Source organism: Rhinopithecus bieti, unplaced genomic scaffold (genome assembly GCF_001698545.2).
Source record: "Rhinopithecus bieti isolate Rb0 unplaced genomic scaffold, ASM169854v2 scaffold_3912, whole genome shotgun sequence".
In the NCBI taxonomy this organism is placed as follows: domain Eukaryota; kingdom Metazoa; phylum Chordata; class Mammalia; order Primates; family Cercopithecidae; genus Rhinopithecus; species Rhinopithecus bieti.
Window position 1 is genome coordinate 1,000,758 of NW_016804439.1, and position 19,937 is coordinate 1,020,694.

The following is a 19,937-nucleotide window of genomic DNA, read 5'->3' on the forward strand; positions in this document are numbered from 1 at the left end:
AGAGGAGAGGAGAGAGGAGAGAGGAGAGAGGGGAGAGGAGAGGAGAGGAGAGAAAGGAAAGAAAGGAAGGAAAGAAGGGAAGGAAGGGAAGGAAAGGAAAGAAAGGAAAGAAAGGAAGAAAGCAAGAAAGCAAGCAAGAAAGACAGACAGACAGACAGGGTTAGGAAAACCTTGAATGCAGCTAGGTTAAAGAGCCTGGAACTGACTGCACAGGCTTGAGCAATCATATTCTCAAACACTGTTTTTTTTCACTCCGACACATTTTAGGGTTATAATATACAGAAAAAATATGGCTCACTCCAGTAGTATTTCTAAACCGTGGGAGATGGGAAAGGAGCAGAAAAGATTAATTCTTATGGGAGTACACAGTAATGTAAAAAAGCCCTCCAGAAAATTCTAACTTCTATCTGCATTCTATCTTGAGAATTACTGCTGTATGCACTAGGAAACCCCTAGAAAAATTTTAGCAGCCAACTGATTCAGGTACACTTCGGGAAAGGGAATCCAGCAGAATGGTGTGAAAATGAATGAGAATTGGAATAAAAACTGAGAATCTGCATAAAAAGCAGATCTTCTAAACCAGAAGTTAACAAATTTGTACTAGATTAGTTACAGTGGGAAAAAGTATGGTTGAACTACTGTAAGAAACAGAAACAATAAAGGGAAGAAAAAGTTTAAGATGTAGATAATAAGCTCAAACAAAAGTGCATTCTAAAATACAGTGGGTCATTCAGATGATAACAGGCATCCAAGACTGGAAAGAATGAAGGCGGTTAGGTCTGAAAAAAGAGACATGAAGATCATTTAAAAGAAGTTTAAATGTAAATCCATAATTTGGACAAAACTCCAAAAGGGGCAAGAGAAGTATGGCAAAATAAATATTTTTTGTAGTTAATATGTATTAAAGCATTTAATTGCTTTATTACAAGTAATTGTCTTCATATCTTTTTTTTTCTTTTTTTTTTTGAGACAGAGTCTCGCTCTGTCGCCCAGGCTGGAGTGCAGTGGCACGATCTCCACTCACTGCAAGCTCCGCCTCCTGGGTTCGCCATTTTCCTGCCTCTGCCTCCCGTGTAGCTGGGACTACAGACGCCCACCACCACGCCCGGCTAATTTTTGTATTTTTAGTAGAGACGGGGTTTCACCGTGTTAGACAGGATGGTCTCGATCTCCTGACCTCGTGATCTGCCGTCTCGGCCTCCCAAAGTGCTGGGATTACAGGCTTGAGCCACCGCGCCCGGCCGTAATTGTCTTCATATCTTAACAATAAACTTATGCTGATCCTCATCATCACCAATTTTAACACTATAAATTTGCAAACAAAAAATCAAAGCATAGTGAAAATTATTATTATATTCAGGATCATATAAAGCAATACAAAACAGCATTTCATGAATTTCCAATCTGCTGTTAAAAACATTTAGACGGGCCTCTTATGTGTTTGCATATGGATAAACTTAGTCAAAAACAATAATCCACACCTTTGAAAGCAGCACCTAAGAGCAACCTATATATATATATATTTTATAGAGACAGAGCCTTGCTCTGTCCCCCATGCTGGAGTGCAATGGTGCAATCACAGGTCACTATAACCTGAGCTCAAGTTATCCTCCCACCTCAGCCTCCCTAGTACCTAGTGCTACAGGTGCGTGCACCACCACACCTGGCTAATTTTTATTACGTTTTCTAGAGACAGAGCCTTGCTATGTTGCCCAGGCTGGTCTCAAACTCCTGGCCTCAAGTGATCCTTCTGCTTTAACTTTCCAAAGCACTGGGATTACACAGGTATGAGTCAGCATGCTCAGCCAAAATCAATGATTTTTAAATCAAATATTTTTTCAAGTTTTTTTTTAAGTATAAAGGCAATGCCCTCTTTTACATGAACGAGTGTGGTTTCGGCCAGGCGTGGTGGCTCATGCCTGTAATCCCAGCACTATGGTAGGCCGAGACGGGAGGATTACGAGGTCAGGAGATCGAGACCATCCTGGCTAACACGGTGAAACCCCGTCTCTACTAAAAATACAAAAAAATTAGCTGGGCGTGCTGGCAGGCGCCTGTAGTCCCAGCTACTCGGGAGGCTGAGGCAAGAGAATGGCGTGAACCTGGGAGGCTGGAGCTTGCAGTGAGCCGAGATCATGCCACTGCACTCCAGCCTGGGCAACTGAGTGAGACTCCGTCTCACAAAAAAAGAGTGGGGTTTCGAGTCACATATGGGATAAGAAAGAAGAAAACCTCTAATTCTCTGGTATTAACCCTTAAATGTGCTATAAACATACCAAACAGCTTTAAATTATTTTTGACTAAAATACCTTCTGGCAAACTTCCTCTTAGAGTGACAGAGCCAGGGCTGGAGGGAAGGCAAGAAAGAAAAGATGGAAGGAAAAACAAAAGAAACCAATAAATGAAAAAAGAGGCAAGAGAAGGAAAGGAAAATCAACCCAGCTGAACTAGCTAACACGGTGAAGATGGTAAAGATCATTACTTTACCCTCAAACAAATTTATTGAGCAAAGAAAATGATGTGGTTTTCTGCTGGAAGCAGGACATAATAAAGACACAGGCTATTTAACTGTACAATAGTGCAGGTATTTGTCTCAAAACAGTTGGAAGTCAAAGAAATCTGATAGGGAAGACACAGGCCACCGTGTAAGCCACACAAACAGCACACAATCTGCATTATCTCTAAATGATTAGATGAACTGAAACAGCAGACAGCAGCATCTTAACAGTTTGTCAAAACATGTTCTTTTACTACTTTATGACTGCTTTTGCTTAAGCAAATTCTCTCAAAGGAAAAAACAAAAAGCCAGGTAACTATCTAAAACTGTATGTCCTATAATAATAATACTATGGTTAAATTTACACATAGCAAGAAAAATTTAGAAAAAATGTGAAATACCTCAGTCTGACCTTCATGGGCACTGGTCTCATGAGTAACTCGGATGGCCTGTAATAAGAATAAAGGTATTCATTGGAAAAAAATGACTATACCCAACTTTTTAAATGAAAACAACAAAGCTAAATTTTAACACCTAAAGTCTTCTAAAAGAAACAACAAACTGAAGGAAATTTAAGAACAGCTTAGTACTAGATATTTAAGAATGATATCTGGGTAACCAAATGAATTACTGTACTGTGTAACCCACAAATCTCTGAAAACTTAGGAAATTGAATATCTGATTATTTGTAATTTCCAGGCTGTAAGTAGGGGCCATTTAACTTATTCAGTTGTTAGAACTAACACTTAACACTTTATTCAATTGAGACTAGAATAAAGTAAGCATTTCACAGATAGAGACCAAAGAAGCTTATCTCATCTGTTTCTCCAGGTTCCATGCTCCTCTGCAGCTCTGGCTGTATTTATGCTTAATCATGCAGTTTCAGTCAGCAATTGAGAAATGTGGAGCACAACTCATGCATTTATCAGAAGCTACAGAATTTAGTTTCCTGAACTAAAAAATAAACCACTCTTACAGTACCCACTATTTGCAAACATCCAAAGAAATGGGCACAATAGTAAATTACAGGTGAAAGTACAATCTTTATAAACAGCAATTTGGCAATAAATAAATATCCAAGCCTTAAAAACATGCAAACTATTTTATCCAGCAATTTCTCTTCTAGGAGTTTATATATTTACATAAAATTCTACATAATTATATATAATTAAGGATATTTACGAAGATTTAGCTACAATGATGTACCTTGCAGTATTTATTAAAATAGTGAAAAAGAAGAAAAACTATTAAATTTCTAACAATAATTTATTGGTGAAATACAATACTACATAATGGAAACTATGCAGCCATTAAATAATATCAAATATATACTTACTGGAAGGTAATATGTTTGTGATAAGTGAAAAAAGCAAGTTATAAAACAGTATTACAGTATGACCAAATTCTTGTTTAAAAAACTGTGTATATACATACACTCCCTAAAAAATATTAATGTTTATCTACCTCTCATTAGTAAGATTACTGATTTTCATGTTGTTAATTTTTATGTATAATAAAAGATGTTTTATGAAGTCTCCAGTTTTTTTTAAAGAAAAAAACAATTTAAAATTCTCAAAGTATATTGGAATGCATAAAGACATAATCAAACCAATTAATTTATCAGGCACAAATTCTACATAAAGCATTGTTCTAGCCAAATAATTTGTAGACTATATGCCTAATTTCAAAGAATTTATAATCTATTTAATAATGTTATTAAAAAGTCAAAAGATTTCAAAAGAAAAATTGATTCCAAAGGTAATAAATTTTAAAAACAATTTCAGAACAGTTATATGAAGTGGTACAATCACTATTACCTGAATTAAATATAACCTACATTATATATATACCCTAGTTTATGTGGCCTGGTTATTACATTGATAAAATAGCCACAGTATGGTCTAACGTCTACCTTTAAACCTTTGCTTTTTCCTTTCATCTTCAGCCTTGTTCCAAATTCCCAGTAAAAGATACATAGCGTACTGGCAGGTATATATTTATTTTAGGGAGGGAATGGTAAGGAATAGTCAATCATAAGATATTTTATTAACTTGTAAATCAGGGCCAGGCACGGTGGCTCATGTCTGTAATCCTAGCACTTTGGGAGGCCGAGGTAGAGGTACTGCTTGAGGCCAGGAGTTCGAGACCAGCCTAACCAACATGGCAAAACCCTGTCTCTACTAAAAATAGAAAAACTAGCTAGGTGTGGTGCCACGCACCTGAAATCCTAGCTACTCAGGAGGCTGAGGCACAAGAATTGCTTGAACCCAGGAGGCAGAGCTTGCAGTGAGCAGAGATGGCACTGCTGCACTCCAGCCCGGGTGGCAGAGCAAGACTCCATTTCAAAAAAAAATTTGTAAATCCAACTGCTTTTATCCATTAAGTCAGCTCTGAACACAGAAAAGAAATGTCAACTTATCAGCATTTATGGATATTTCAAAGTTATCTGAAAAGTACAAAAGGCTTTTCTTAATGGATACAATAAAATCCATAATTGCTCAAAACTATGGTTTCAAGACAAAACCCATAAACACATCTACAATCCCACAGAACTTTGTCCACATATGAGATCAAAACAGAAAGAAGGTACCGACATCATAGTTCTCCAGGTATCTGGCTCGTTCTTCAGGGCTCATTGATACAGATTCCTCCAGAAATTTTTTTAAGGTTGATCCAGATTCTGAGAATATGAAAGAAGATAAAATTAAAAAGGCTTGATATAGCAGAGAGACCAATATATGAAAATACTAGAAGTATGCTACTATTCTTCAGGTTAAATTATTTCACTGGTAAGTTAGAAATGTAAGGATCATGTTATAAATGATAAGCCTTACATTATTAATATTTGTTCATTTGTTTAACCTCTATTAGTCAACAATATAAAAGAATGAGAAGGATTAATATTTCTTCTAACAGTATATACATTCCCATCATAAAAGAAGTGGGGAATGCTTTATTTTATAGTTTGAAGAAAGAATTAGGGCACCACCTACTGCTCAATGAAAGTAACTTATATATTAAGGGCAAAAAGAATGCAGTAATGAAAAATCATTTACCAAAGTGCATCTTGTCTTTATTGTTTGCAATAGCATGAATCAGTCCAATTGTTCCACAGGCATTGCTGATCGTTTGCTTCATGAAATATACTGATGATGTAACAGCTTGTCCCTGAGATTTTATTTTTTCTTCCTCTTCTGTTCTGAATACTTCATACTGTTAAAAAAAAAAAAAGTCGATAGTGTATATGTGGAAAATAACATTAAAAAACTCAGACTGTAAAAGAAAAAATATAAATGATAAAAAATATTTTTATAAAAGAGTTTAAAATAATTAATTTATCACCTACCAGACTGATAAATAGCCAGTGATGGTAAAGGTATGGGCAAAAAGGCATTCTCCTATGCTATTATTAAAAGCATATACTTGTAAGATCATGTTACTGAGCATATGGCAATATGTATTAACATTTTAAATTCTCATACACTGCAATAAGCAATTTCCTTTGTAGGAAATTGGTCTAAGACATAATCTTCAAAATGATATATATAGTTCTAAGAGCACAAAACTGGAAAAAATTCTAAATATCCGTCAATGGAGATTTGGTTAACATATATTATGGCATATCATAATAGAATACTATAAAGCACACTAGATTTACATATTCTGATTTAGAACTTTGTCCACAACTAAGTGTGGTTATAGGCCAGTATGTATTAATAACAATTCCCATTTATGTTTTTAAAATATGTATATACAGATTGGAAAGTCTGAAAGGGTATGCAAAAACTTAATAGAGGCCAAGAGATTACTGGAGAACTTTTATTTGCTAATTGTTACATTTCTATATTGTTTATCATTGGCAAAAATATTTTTCCTTTTGGAAAATCACAGCATATTTATAAAATTCACATTATATAATCTATAACTGACACTAACCATTATCTATAATAACTGGTTATAAAAACAATAGGGTATAATAATAAGCATCAAAAATGTGGGCTCTACAGCTGACTGCCTGGGCCCACATCCTGGCTCAGCTGTTATTAGCTGTATGACTTTAGCAAATTACTTAATGTCTCTGTATCTCAGTTTCCTAATAGTAAGAAAGAGTAAAAAATAGCGAAAAGGTTAAAAAATTGGTGAGGTGGGAAGAAGAAAGATGATTTTATTGTTTTGTTTATAAGAAAGATGATTTTATTGTTTTGTTTATAGTTTTCCCATAACTTTCTGCTTCTAATAGAACGGGGTCAGTAAATGACAGACTACAGGCCAAATCTGGCCCACTGCCTCTTTTCTTAAGTAAAATTTCATTATGTATCGTCTATGGCTGTTTACAAGGCAAAGTCAAATAGTTGCAACAGAGACTTTAAGGCCTGCAAAGCTGAAAATATTTACTATCTAGTCTTACAGAAATATTTTCCTGATCCCCTGCAATAAAAGAAACAAACGATGTCTATAGCAAACCTACAAGTAGTTAAGAAACTGCTTTTTTTATCTCTTGCCTATAGGAGAAAAAAATAATAAACTGCTTCTAACAACAAATGTATCTATCTTCAAAATATGAATTTTATTACTGTGGTTCTAAATTACATTTCAAGTAACATTTTCAGAATGAAAAGTAAGTTTGATAAAAAACTAGAAAGATTCAGTATATTACGATCTTATGCTGAAAAGTTTACAGTTCTACAGCTTAGTCTGTTGTTAATGTTCCTGATGACAAAGCAAAATAAGATTTGATAATTTCAAGATGTAATGTGTAGGAAAAAAGTCCTAAAATGATACAAAGCAAGTAAAGGAAAAAAAGAAATTATAGATCAAAAAGTAAAAAATCTTAAGGCCAAGAGACATAAACATCAGAGAGAAATAAATTTATAGCCTCTTTGCCTATGATTTACTGGCTGGACTGCACTATCACAAAGAACATATTCAAAACACTATCATTGGCTGGGCACGGTAGCTCACACCTGTAATTCCAGCATTTTGGGAGGCTGATGCAGGTGGATTATCTGAGGTCAGGAGTTTAAGACCAGCCAGGCTAACACAGTGAAACACCATCTCCACTAAAGATATAAAAATTAGCCAGGCGTGGCGGCACATGCCTGTAATCCCAGCTACTCCAGAGACTGAGCCATGAGAATTGCTTGAGCCCAGGAAGCAAAGGTTGCAGTGAGCTGAGATCGCACCACTGCACTACAGCCTGGGCAACAGAGTAAGACTCTGTCTCAAAACAAACAACAACAATAATAAAAAAGAAAACCCACTATCATTGATGGCAATTATCAAAAAGAAATAATAAATGTTGGTGAGGGCGTGGAGAAAAGGGAACCCAAGTGCACTGTTGGTCGGAATGCAGATTGGTACAGCCATTATGAAAAACAGTATGGAGATTTCTAAAGAAATTAACAGGCCGGGCGCGGTGGCTCAAGCCTGTAATCCCAGCACTTTGGGAGGCCGAGACGGGCGGATCATGAGGTCAGGAGATCGAGACCATCCTAGCTAACACAGTGAAACCCCGTCTCTACTAAAAAATACAAAAAAACTAGCCAGGCGAGGTGGCAGGCGCCTGTAGTCCCAGCTACTTGGGAGGCTGAGGCAGGAGAATGGCGTGAAACCGGGAGGCGGAGCTTGCAGTGAGCTGAGATCCGGCCACTGCAGTCCAGCCTGGGCGACAGAGCAAGACTCCGTCTCAAAAAAAAAAAAAAAAGAAATTAACAATAGACTACCATATAACTCAGCAATTCATATCCAAAGGAGACGAATCACCTTGTAAAGGAGATGAATCTCTACCTTGTAAAGATATCCGCACTTCCATGTTCACTGCAGCATTACTCACGATAGCCAAGATATGGAAACAACCCAAATGTCCATAGATGGTTAAATGGATAAAAACATGGTCTAGTCTACGACCATACTACCCTGAATGTACCCAATCCCGTCTGATCTCAGAAGTTAAGCAGGGTTGGACCTGGTTAGTACTTGGTTGGGAGAAAGTGGTATACATATAGACACACATACACACATACACACACACACACACACACACACACACACACACACACACACAGAAATATTATTCAGCCTTAAAAAAAGGAGATCCTAGCATTTGCTACATGGATGAACCTGAAGGACATTATACTAAGTGAAATAAGCCAGACACAGAAAGAAAAATATTGTATAATATCACTGATACGTGGAATTTTTTTTTTTTTTAAAAAAAGGTCAAATACACAGAGAATGAAACAGGTTGGCAGGGAGGTGATGTGATGTAGGTCAAAGGACACAAAATAGCAGATGTGTAGGAAAAACAAGTAACAAGTCTAGAGATCTTATGTACAACATGAAGACTAGTTAATAAAATTATATTGCATTAGAGATTTTTGTTAAATAAGTAGATTTTAGCTGCTCTTGTCACAAAAAAAGTAACTGTGATGATAGATATGTTAATCTGCTTCACTACTGTAACTATTTTACTATGTATATGAATCCTATATCATGTTGTAAACTTCAAATATACACAATAAAATTTATTTTTAAAAACCCACCATGACTGACTTTAAAGGGCAATAAGTCACACCTATAATCCCAGCACTCTGGGAGGCCAAGGTGGGCAAATCATTCAAAGTCAGGAGTTTGAGACCAGCCTGACCAACATGGTGAAATCCTGTCTATACTAAAAATATAAAAAATTAGCCAGGTATGGTGGCACATGCCTGAAATCTCAGTTACTCCAGAGGCTGAGGCAGGAGAATCACTTGTACCTGGAAGGCACGGGTTGCAGTGAGCCGAGATCGCGCCACTGCACTCCAGCCTGGGCAACAGAGTGAGATGCTGTCTCAAAAAATAAGTAAATATATACATACATACCATACATACATACATACATAAAGGGTAATGAGGTACCCATGACAGTTCCTTTGCTTAAGTCATTCACAACTACATATTCAATTTCTAAATTGGAACTTCAAAGACAAACACTTTGCGGCTCCTAAAGAATGCACTAGATAGCCTCTTAATAACTTTGCAATATATCACCTATAAGCTGAAATAGGGATCTACAAAACTGTAAGACATCTAAAAGTGGTACATGCTATTTATATTCTCTACTTATAAGTTATTATAGTTATATAAGTAAAGTATTTATGCTTACTTACATATTTACTTAAATTTTCTACTTATGTAAGTACAAATTTACTTATTCAATACTTTAGAACTGTGTTCTTCCTTTCAACAGGGAGTTGAAAGTTTTTTACCTCTGGTAATCTACTAAATTAAATCCTATTAATAAGGATAATATGCCTTTTTAATACTGATGACTCACTAACTGAAAGAGATCACATTTAATTTATTTTTTACAAAAAATGTCATAAAAAACCAATGGTTTGGAAATTTCCAATTCAGACAAAATTTCTATTTGTATCACATCAGCTAAGAAACCCTAAGCTTCGGGCAACTGATTTTTTTTTTCAATTATTTACTGTTCATTACAATTGGGGTCCTGGGATAGTTATCTGTTGGCTTATTTTGTAATCAAAAAAGGTAAAATAACATTGGATTAAAAGAGAGTAAACTTAAGTTCTTGTCTTAACTCTTCTACAAATGTCAATAATCATAACCTTACCATTGTGTAGAGTTGGTCTAATACAAGACAATCACTAAGAAATTCCTAACTCCAAATCTCTCTACTACGAATAGCAAATGCAAAGAAATACCATTTCTTTTACTGAATAATTTGTTTTGTAGAACCCTTAAGTAGAAGAGAGAAAATTTTCAATGTTATTTAATTTACTTTGAATTGAGGCTAATTTGTTATGGCATAAAGAAAATGATCCAGGAATTTCCAGGACTAAGCAAAGTCTAAGTCTTAAATCCTGTGGGATTTGGCTCCATTTAGTCCTGAAGAATACGATGACCTGAGCACAAATATGCCAAATCATCAACATATTTCTCTCACATCGTCCCACTTACTTCTTCATTTTTTCATAACTACTGCAATCATCCTACTGTTGCTAATTTCAAAAATAAAAATCAGAAAGATATAGCCTCAAAATCTATTATAAAATGCACTCAAAAGTTCTGGCTCCACTATCCATATATATGTGCGTGTGCATATATGTATACATATATACGTATGTATATGTATACGTATATATGTATGTATATGTATGTATACGCATACATATATACACACACAGAAACATATACACACATCATTCTAGAAAAAAGGACTAAAATATGTAGACTTGAATTTAAATACAGAGCTCAAAAAATAGCTTTTTATAATCCCCAACACACCCCAAATCTGCCAGTTAAAATGTATTTAAGCTTAGTGATTCCCATTCAAGTTTATTTTGAAAGTAATGCAACCCATAGTATCAGTTTCCCCTACCAACTTAAAATAGACAAAGGAGATTCCTTTTTTATTTGTATTGAAAAAACTGTATTTAAGTTTAGATTTTCCCCCACACCTAGCTAATGCTTGTATTTTAATTTTGTAGAGCAGGGCCTCACTGTGTTGCCTGGGCTGGTCTCCAACTCCGGCTCAAGGGATCCTCCCGCGTCGGTCTCCCAAATTTTAAATACTAGAAATCTAGTATTTAAAATTTCTAAAATATATAAATCACAATGTGATTACATGTGACATCAAAACACAGCTGAGGCAAACAAAATTTTATAAAAGAAGAAAACCACCCAAGCTTAAAGCACTAACCTAGGACTTTACTGTATCAAAATCTAAATATCATCTCTTTAATAAAAACATTTTTAAGATTTCTTCACTGCCTAGATTTCCTAATTTTATGCAAGAAGGGGATCATTTGTTCTTAAATATTATATTTATCAAAAACTTTGTAAATTAAAAAAAAGAAGAAAAAGAAATTGGGCTGGGCACAGTGGCTCATGCCTATAAGCCCAGCACTTTGGGAGACTGATGCGGGAGGATCCCTTGAGCCGGAGTTGGAGACCAGCCCAGGCAACACAGTGAGGCCCTGCTCTACAAAATTAAAATACAAGCATTAGCTAGGTGTGGGGGAACATGCCTGTGGTCCCAGCTACTCAAAAGGCTAAGGTAGGAGGATCGCTTGAGCCTGGGAAGTTGAGACTGCAGTAAGCCATGATTACATCTCTGCACTCCAGCCTAGGCAACAGAGTGAGATCCTGGCTCAAAAAATAAGACAAAAACAAAAATTGTATTTACCAGAAACTTTCTATTTTACTTAACAATTACCTTTTCTGTAATAGGAAAGAGAAGTAATACTGCACAGACTGGTCTTGGTACCATGCTAAGGAGTTCAGGATCCATTCCATATACATCGACGAATTGCCAGTTAGGATGCAGACCTAATTGTTTGAGAAACTGGTAAAAGAAAGAAAGAAAAAGAAAACAATGGAACGTTAGTTGGTCAAAGAAAACTAGTATACTATACATAGTGTTAAAAGGGAAATGATCAACAAATATGTACTCTATATCTAATACATACAAGGGGATAAAATACAAATGTAACCAACATTCAGTAGGAATGCAGTAAAGCAGCACATATCAAAACATCACAATGTACACTCTAAATATGTACAATTTTTGTCAATTATACTGTAACAAAACTAGAGGGGAAGAATGTAGTAAAGCAGATTTTCTATGAATAGGGTGAGAAGAGATAGCCATTTATTTATAGCACATAACAAACATTTAAAATTAATAACGTGAAATAAAACCTCTTTTCTCCAACTCCATTTCTTTGGAATTGAATTTAATAAGCCTGGACTTCATCAAATACATACAAGTTGGCTTGGTTGATATGTTAAACTGATTTTCAGCACTTGGTTTTTAAGGAGAGGCATTTAAGTTACAGTAAATAAATAAATATTTTATCAGAAAATCAACATAGTTTATCCTATTTACCAAAAATGATATCTAAGGTTTAAAGACAGATTGATGGCCATGAGCTGCATCAATGAGCAAAGGGTAATATAAGCCAAAAATGCATCTAATGCATTGTATGAACAACAGAAAATGCTTGATATAGGAAGTAAACTACTGGCTTCCTGACCTCTACTACACAATGAAACCTACTTAACTTCATTGCCTCCCTTATATCTGGCAAAATAACTGTAACAAAAGATTAGTGCTTGTCTACAATTCTTAAGATGTCACAGGAAAATAAAATGTCAGACCTTAATCTATCACATAGAGAAAAAATGAGAATGATGTCATTTTCACAATAAATTAATAACTTTATATTGAAAGAAGTTGATAATTTATTTTTTTTGAGACGGAGTCTCGCTCTGTCGCCCGGGCTGGAGTGCAGTGGCCAGATCTCAGCTCACTGCAAGCTCCGCTTCCCGGGTTCACGCCATTCTCCTGCCTCAGCCTCCCGAGTAGCTGGGACTACAGGCGCCCGCCACCTCGCCCGGCTAGTTTTTTGTATTTTTTAGTAGAGACGGGGTTTCACCATGTTAGCCAGGATGGTCTCGATCTCCTGACCTCGTGATCCACCCGTCTCGGCCTCCCAAAGTGCTGGGATTACAGGTTTGACCCACTGCGCCCGGCCAGAAGTTGATAATTTTTTAAAATACATCATTACAAAATAAGTGTTAGATGACAGAAAAAAGGAATAGAGGAAACAAAATCATATTAAAATGCATCACTGTATCTTACCTCAAGAACACATTATAGTATTTGCTGGTCTAACATCTGAAATTTTGAAATTAAAAACAAACAAAAAAGGTGCCATAGGCATTTCTCAGTGAAGAATGATCACATGTACTTAGATCATCAAATGAGGTCTTGCAAAACCAGTGGAAGCCAGGACACGTATATAAACAGTGTTATTCATCTCAAACGCATTTGAGTTTGTAAGACAAGACCTTCCTGTTTAAAGGGCAACTGTCCTTATCCCTTCATTTCTCTGTTTGTAGAAGATAATTTACTTGCCAATCATATCGTTGGTCAAAAATAAGTTTCTAGGTATGTTTAATAATAAATGTACTGATTTATAAAAACTTTCTTAGAAGAATGTGTTCGGCATAGATTAGGTTCATTCTCGCAACAAGTCACATGCCCCGTAAGAGTCCAGGGTTGAGGAGATCAACGGGCTCCTCTGTTATATCCACTCTTCACTTTGATTCTATTTATAGTTCACTAAAGCACTTCAAACTACTTCTTCCTCCTTTCTCCACTTCCTCCATACTCCCTAGTCTATGCTTTTTCAGTATTCAATTCTATAGAAAACCAAAAGGATAAAAATTAACTGCAAAGTCAAAGGAAAAAACTGTGTCTTATTCAATATTTTTAATCCCATTGCCTAGCACTGTACATGGCTGAATCACAGACACCCGTTATATTTCTAGAACTAACTAAAGATTACATCTCTACTTTGGTAGATAACCTAGCCATCTGTATGTCTATATACATCAGTGAAGCCTTGGTATAATGAAGAAAAGAAATAGAAAAGATACATTTGGCTCCTAATCTAAAACCCCTAGCATTCATTTATCAAATCTGAAGACTACCTAAATATGCCTTTTAAGGGAAAGTATCATGAACCCTGATAAGATAATTTAAATTTATTTGTTAATTTTATGTACCCCCAAAGTCATCCTGTTATAAAGTTATAAAACAAGATGGTACATACAACAGAGCAATTTTACATCTGTGCTGCAAACTGAAAGTCACAGTTATAATATTTTAGTGAAAGGTATGGACAAAATCAGCAAGTACTGTAAATCAGTTCACTGCAAATCTACTCCATGTCAGCCAAAGCTAACAAGTGCAAAAAGTACTAGGAACCAAAGGCAGCAACTGTAGTGATAGCAATTAGTATCAAACTGAGGACATAATGAATGATTAAATAGTAGATAAAATCATAACTTGATTAAATTTTAACCAGAATCATGCTTTTTAACTTTTTACTCATATCAACAATTAAATGAGATAGATACAAAGAAGTTTAATGTAACTAATATCTACTGAATATATTAGTTACATCCTGACTCCAGATTGCCATGAGTCAGGCTCACTGGAAGCTATCTGAATACAAAGAAGGAAAGCAGCTATAAAGACTACCTCTGGGAAGTGGAGAAATGGTAGAGAAGAGGGTCAACTTTTACCACCCACTTCTTTTAAAAAAAAAAAAAAAAAAGTCATTAAAATGTCCTACTTTTACAATTAAAAAAAACCTGTGTTTGAAATGATCATATGCAAATACAGAAAGATAGAAAGGAAATTTTCTAAAATGTTAGCAGTTAGCTTGGGTGGCGTGAATCCACCTTTTTATTTTCTAGTATTTTATAAAAGCATTAGTTTTACAATTATATGTAGCTGTAAGTTACAAATCTATAGAACTGATATGCGTATGTTTTCTATTTAAATTTACAAAACTAGGAGAAAACACAAAATGATGGTCTTAAAACTATACCAAACAAATTTTTCCAGACTACTCACAAAGATAATTACCTATACATGCATTTGCAAAGCCATCGCTACACAATTAATTAGAAGCATCCCATTCATATCAAGCAGGATAAAAGGTTTCATAACCTCTAACACCAGTCTTCTGGCTTTTCAAACTTAAATACTGAGTAATAAAATAACCAAAAAAACTCTAACTCAACAAATTTTCACAAGGCCTCTAAAATTTTGGCCAATTGAGAAAAATAATTAATAAATTATAATATTTGGTTGTTAAAAAATCTTTAGTCAACTTATTCTTTTTATTCCATGGTCCAATGACAATTTTCTTCACCAGATAAAGAATATTTAAAATTATTTGTAAATATGTTTTGAGACCCTTATATGTGAGGCGCTAGGAGCAGCACCCCCTTCACCTCTACTGCCATGGCAAGGCAGGTTTCATTTTATCTTCTTTTTTTTTTTTTTTCAGACAGCATCTTGCTCCATTGCCCAGGCTGGAGTGCAGTGGCACAATAACAGCTCACTGCAACCTCTAACTCCTGAGCTGAAGGAATCCTCCTGCCTCAGCCTCCCAGGTAGCCGAGACTATAGGCATGCATCATCACAGCCAGCTAAATTTTTTTATTTTTTAGTAGAGACATCTCACTATGTTGCCCAAGCTGTTCTCAAACTCCTACACTCAAGCAATCCTCTGGCCTCGGCCTCCCAAAGTGCTCACCAGGTGTGAACCACTGCACTCAACCCAGTGTATCCTTCTACCAGGCAATAAGAAAACTACGTCTGGGAGGTTAAGTGCTTTTTCAAGGTCCCTGCCAGAATTCACATGCAAGGCTCTGAACACTATGGCACCTGTTTACTTTTCCAGCTTCATTTCTCTCTGCCCAGAGTATCTTTCTGGTACTTTATTCTCTAACTTGGCCACAATGGACTCCTGAGAGTTTTCAAAGTGTCTATAAGCATCTCTTCCCTCCAGGTTTTTGCACACAAACTAGACTTCTCTGTCTTAAAAAACTGTTCATTCCTGTTCCTACATTATAACAAATTCTTCCTCATTCTTTATATGACAGTCAAATAACAAAAATTCTGATTTTATAAATTAAAAAAAATAGATAAAAGTCACTTTCCTTTCAAATTTGTTCTTAAAGCCACTTCCTCTGGTCTTTAATGGTCTGCTCAGGGCAGCCAGAGATTCTGCCTTGTTACTAATTTATTAATGATGTGAATTATGATGTAAAATTATACTTACCTAGCAATTACTTGATATTACTACCAGCAAACTAGTATTAACTGCTAAATGTAGAACTAGGAGAATAACTATTAGTTAAATGAGAAAATGGCAGTGTAGAAACTAGCAAAAATAAATTTTAATAGAGACAGAATAATTATTAATGTACATAATGAGGAAACACTGAAAATATTTTATATGCAGATTAAGGAAAAATGAAGTTTACTTCACTGCAGGCTCAATATGGACTAACTACAAAATGGCCAACAAAGGTGATATAACGTTAGTCTGCTTTAAAAGAAGGATCATTTAAGATAATGTAATAGCCCACTGTATTCAACAAAGATTATTCAGCAGAAAATACACTATAGGAGGCATATTTTATGAAAGTCAATGACCAAGAAAAGAAAGCCCAAAGGCAAGTGACCAGAAGGATAAGGTTCTGGAAGACATCACAGCTGAAGTTTCTAAGCATGTTCAGAGAGGACTGAAATTACTATGATCCCTGTCCCTAGAGATTTTTAGTAATATCATAAAATAGCAATTAGGAGCCAGGTACAGTGGCACATGCCTGTAGTCCAGCTACTCAGGAGGCTGAGGTGGCAGAATTGTTTGAACCCAGGAGCTAGAGGCCAGCCTGGGCAACATAGTGTGATCTCCATCTTAAAAAGAAACAAATTTTTTTAATTTAAAGAGTTTTTTTAAAGAGCAATTAGATTTACTCTATAGTTTCAATGGGAAGAATGATAGACAACTGGAGAAAGTTACAGGAAAGCTGATTTTGTTTCAATAAAAGAAATATAATTCTTCTACTTATATATTATTCTCATTATTATAATAAAAAAATTAAACCACTTTAAGAGACAGAATGCTGCTCATTGAGATAGGCAAAGGATTCATGACCATATTAAAAATAATGTTGCGGGATCTTCTGGATCAGGAAAGCACGTTTATAAGATCTATTCATTCTTCCATCTGACAACTGCCTATTTATTGATGGCCCCCTATGAGCCAGACACCATTCTCATACTTAAGACTCATCCCTGCTCTCACAGAACTTACATTCTGGTGGTAAGATACATATGATAAACAAGTATACACATAAACAAGGTAATTTCACAAGATGGGAAGTACAATGAAGAAAACATGACAGTACAGATTTGGGAGGCTAATTTAGCGTGTACTCAAAGACTCACTGATGAGATGACTTGAACTTGAGCCACAGATGAAAAGAACCTACCATGAAACAACCAGGAGTGGATGACTCAAGCAAAGGATGAGCAAGTGCAAAGACTCTGAAGCAGGAACAGACTCCACATTCAAAGACTGCAGCACAGCATGAGTGGAAAGGAGATGGGCAGTACCTCCTCATTCAGCCACGATACAACCTTGAAATGGAGCTGGATGCCATTATCCTTAGCAAACTAACACAAGAACAGAAAACCAAATACCACATGTTCTCACTTGTAAGTGAGAGCTAAATGAGAACACATGCACACAAAGAGGGGAACAGACACTGGAGCCTACCTGAGGGTGAAGGGTGAGGAGAGGATCAGAAAAAATAACTATTAGGTACTAAGTTTAGTACCTGGGTGATGAAATAATCTTTCCAACAAATCCCTGTAACACAAGTTTGCCTATATAACAAATCTGCACATGTACCCCTGAAGCTAAAAGTTTAAAAAAACAAAAAAGTTTTAAGTATATTCCAAGCACAAGCATTGGAAGACCAGTAGAGCATGATAAGCTGGAAGTCATAACATGTGATTCTCATTTATTTAAGGCCACTTTGGGTATATATGAAAATTAGATTTTACGGAAGCAAAAGGAGAAGCAGAAGAACTAGTTAGGCGCCTACTATAGTTGTCCAAGCTAAGGATGATGGTGGCTTGCACTGTGGCAGCTGAAATGGAATAGCCATATTTGGAATAGCCTTTGCAAGAAGAGTCCTTAAGAGCAATTAGATCCGAGGAATGAGAAACAGAATATTAAAAATAGCTGACATTCATGGAGAGCATGCTTTGTTCAAGACATTGTTCTACATATTTTACATGTAGTAATTTGTTTGATCCTTACAGTGATCTTACAAGATTAGAAGAGATTATAAGAAATGAAGGAACTCATTGCTTGAGGCCAAGCATTTGAGACCAGCCTGGGAAACAGAGTAAAATCATCTTGTCTCTACAAAAAATACAAAAAGTAGCCGGGTGTGATGATTCAAGCTTGTAGTCCTATCTACTTGGAAGGCTGAGGTGGGAGCATTGCTTGAGCCCAGGAATTCCAAGGTTATAGTGAGCTATGATTGTGCCACTGTAATCCAGCCTGCCTGGATAGAACAAGACCCTGTCTTTAAAAAAGGAAAAAAGAAAGGAAGAAATTAAGGAACTAAGGCACAAAGAGGTTAGATAACTGCCCATGGTCGCAGAGCTGGTAAATAGCAAAGCAGAGATTACAATCCAAGAATCAAATCAAGACACTACAGCCTCTCTGGAATGGCAATCTGAAAGAAGAATCAATGGCATCAACTCGTCACCTCAAACACTGCATGGATGGCTATGCCCTTGGAAGATAGGGAAGAAATGGGTTTAGAGCAGAGATGGGAAGATGAAAATCCGTATTTCTTTTTTGGCCATATTAAGTTTAAGGTATCTATAAGACATCCAGATGGAGATACCAAAGAGTTGGCTGAATATACAGATTTCCAATTTGGTGGCAATGTCAGGGTTTCGAGGAACATGGGGTCTTCTATGTGACAACTGATGTATTAGAACTGTACAACAGAAAACATTACTAGGGCAAGAAAACACATAGAAAAGATGAGCAGTCTAGGATGAAGCGGCTGAGGAGCTCCTTAGAAGTTGGAAGGGAGATGATCTAGCAACAGAGACTCTTCGAAGCAATTAGGAAAGTAGAAGACAATCAGAATTATTACAGAAACTAAGAAAAGATAATGCTTAACTAAGGATGGAATGGGCTATACTACCAAATGCTGCTGAAAGGCCAAGAAATATGGTGACAGAGAAGTGATCACTGTGGCAAAGTGGCAATCATTAGTAAACTTGACAAAAGTAGTTACTATGAAATGGTACACACAGAAGCAAGCTGCATAGGAATGAATACTGAAAAGAATGCGAGCTGAGATAGCAGTGGCAGCAGCTATGAACAATTCTTTGTGGAAAGTTTACGAAGAAGGAGAACAGATAAGGCAGCAGCTCAAGGAGGACAGGATAACAAAGAATTTTTCCTAAAATGGTATCTACTAATTAAAGAATTCTTATGAGAACTTATATGATTTATTGTGATTAAGGCAATAAGCCAGCAGATGATCTCTAATTGTTTCTCTAACTCTAAGCATACAGGCTACATAGAATAGTTATGCTATAGTAAATTTATTTCCCTTTCGATATTATGCTAGAAAATATTTTGCCTCCTCAATAAAATCACAAGTAGAAATAATCATCCTTGGGATGGGAAGGGGTCCATATAAAAAAAAAAACCATTAGTTCTAAAGCACAACAATATGTAAAATATACATGTGGTTGTACTGTACTCAAATCACGAAAAAAATCACAATGAAGATTTAGTATGGTCATAAATAAGAATGATTGCCTACATCACATTCTATAAACGCTGTAATTCTTGATGTTTAATTATCTGTAACTTTCTATCAGCTGCAAGCTGCATTTACCCCTTTAAATGCATAGGTAAATAGAGTTTAAAATGTTTAAATAATTTTTTTGATCACTTAACTCATTTTATTCTGATTAAGTCCTACCTGTAGCATGACAGAGTATCCTTAAAAGGGCTGA

General features: G+C 35.8%; 1 protein-coding gene across 1 annotated transcript in view; it reads right to left on the bottom strand.

The window, feature by feature from the left end:
• The window catches only part of UCHL3 (ubiquitin C-terminal hydrolase L3), a 64,814-nt gene that overhangs the window by 42,036 nt on the left and 2,841 nt on the right, over window positions 1-19,937 (bottom strand). The window contains exons 3-6 of the mRNA XM_017868336.1: window positions 11,721-11,849; window positions 5,554-5,710; window positions 5,092-5,177; window positions 2,899-2,946 (exon numbers count right to left, since the gene is read on the bottom strand). Coding sequence (XP_017723825.1) covers window positions 2,899-2,946; window positions 5,092-5,177; window positions 5,554-5,710; window positions 11,721-11,849 — 420 coding nt within the window. The remainder of the gene's footprint in view (window positions 1-2,898; window positions 2,947-5,091; window positions 5,178-5,553; window positions 5,711-11,720; window positions 11,850-19,937) is intronic.